Source organism: Gavialis gangeticus, unplaced genomic scaffold, assembly GCF_001723915.1.
Source record: "Gavialis gangeticus isolate Ggan-Ray unplaced genomic scaffold, GavGan_comp1, whole genome shotgun sequence".
In the NCBI taxonomy this organism is placed as follows: Eukaryota; Metazoa; Chordata; order Crocodylia; family Gavialidae; genus Gavialis; species Gavialis gangeticus.
Window position 1 is genome coordinate 753,806 of NW_017728955.1, and position 1,988 is coordinate 755,793.

General features: G+C 49.5%; 1 protein-coding gene across 2 annotated transcripts in view; it reads right to left on the bottom strand.

Annotated features, from left to right (window-relative positions):
- CHRDL2 (chordin like 2) overlaps positions 1–486 on the bottom strand; it is a 60,853-nt gene extending 60,367 nt beyond the window's left edge. For both annotated transcript variants that reach the window (XM_019503106.1, XM_019502315.1), the window contains exon 1: positions 332–486. In XM_019503106.1, the coding sequence (XP_019358651.1) occupies positions 332–469 (138 nt within the window). In that variant the 5' untranslated portion in view covers positions 470–486. The remainder of the gene's footprint in view (positions 1–331) is intronic.
- Positions 487–1,988: the final 1,502 nt, after the last annotated feature.

Sequence of the window (1,988 nt, forward strand, 5' to 3'; positions counted from 1 at the left end):
GGAGGGAAGGTTTAAGTTGGACATCAGGAGGCGCTACTTCACGGTCAGGGCGGCTAGGGTCTGGAACCAGCTTCCAAGTGAGGTGGTGCAGGCTCCCACCCTGGGGGTTTTTAAGAGGAGGTTGGATGACCACCTTACTGGGGTCATTTGACCCCAGTGCTCTTCCTGCCATGGCAGGGGGTCGGACTAGATGATCTGCTCAGGTCCCTTCCGACCCTAGAAACTATGAAACTATGAAACTAAGTTTGCTGCTGAATCTGGACCGATGACAGGCAGCAGAGGCAAAGCTAGCATGCAATGTCCTAGATGCCCATTCTTGTGCCAAACTCACCTCCAAGCAGGTGCATCGGATGCAGTACATCAGCCCTTGAGGCTCCAGGTAAGGGTGCCAGCTCTCTCCTGGACTGTACTTCTTGCCGTTAAAGTCACAGAACATACCTGGATCTGTAAGTCGAGAAGTGGACACCATGTCAGAGAAGAGGTTTCCCTTAGAGAAGCATCCTCTTCCCCCCAGGAGATCAGCAGAGCTGAGTGCACACTTCCTAATGAACAATGTATTGATAGTGGGACTTTCAAGAGCACCCAGGAGAGTCAGGTGCTCAGATCCTAACTCCCACTGGCTTCTTTGAAGATCCTTAAACTCAATGGATTTCATCTTTCCTGCTGGCAGGTGGTGACTCTTTGGGCTTTATTCATTATTCAAGGTTATTCCACAATGTTTTTCACAAATTGTGTTTTACCCTGTCGGCTTATCCTTCCAAGAGGGTATTGCACTGCTTCACCCTTGGTCATAAAAATGATGATTGGTCATAAAAATCACCTAGCATTGTTTCTGCTCCTGGATTGGCCAAAGGTAATTCTGGCACATCCATTCTATGCTTTGCTTTGTGAAGACCTCTCCCACACTACAGTAATTCTCCTAGAGCCGACTACATAGGCTCCTGGTCTGCTTTGGGGTGGTACATTTGGAAAGTGGATACCATGGAGGATCACATCTTTAAGACTTTACAAACAGAAACAAAGAATCGTAGGAAATGAGGGTTGGACCTCAGGTCATTTCTAGCCCAACCCCCTACTCAAGGCAGGACCAGCCCCATCATCCCAGCCAGGGCTTTGTCCAGCTGGGTCTTAGAAACCTCCAAGTATGGAGATACCACCACCTCTTTGGGCAATGTGTTTCAGTGCTTAACTACCCTCCTAGTGAGAATTTTTTTCCTAACATCCAACCTCAACTTCCCTTGTTGCAACGTGAGCCCAGTCCTGTCGTCTGCCCCCACTGAGAACAGTCCAGCCCCATCCTCTTTCAAACCCCACTTCACGCAGTTGGAGGCTGCTATTCAATCCCCCTCGGTCATCTCTTCTGCAGACTCAATCAGCCCAGTTCCCTCAGCCTCTCCTCACCAGTGATGTCCCCCAGCCCCCAACCATTTTCATTGCCCTCCGCTGGACTGTCTCCAGTGTGTCCACATCTGGACACAGGACTCCAGATGTGGCCTCCCCAATGCTGCATAGAGGAGAATAATCACTGCCCTCGATCTGCTAGCAACGCTCCTACCAATGTAGCCCAGGATGTCGGTAGCCTTCTCGGCAACAACGGCACACTGCTGGTTCCTATTCAGCTTCTTGTCCCCTGTCCCCCCCAGGTCCTTTTCTGCAGAGCTGCTGCCCAGCCAGTCACCCCCAGCCCACACCAGTGCATGGGATTGCTTTGTCCGAAGTGCAGGACTTTGCACTTGTCCTTGTTGAACCTCATGAAATTTCTTTTTGCCCAATCCTCCAATTTGTCCAGGTCACTCTGAATCCTAGCCCTACCCTCCAGCAAATTGTTTTTATTGGTTTGCAAACATACAGGGGAGGGCAAACACCTGGAAAGTGTGAAGTGTCTTCCACAAAAATTGGTATAAAAAAATGCCCCAAAAAACCCCCAAAAGCACCTTTTCAAAATAAATGTTTCACCTGCCCAATGTGCTAATATGAACTAGGTATCC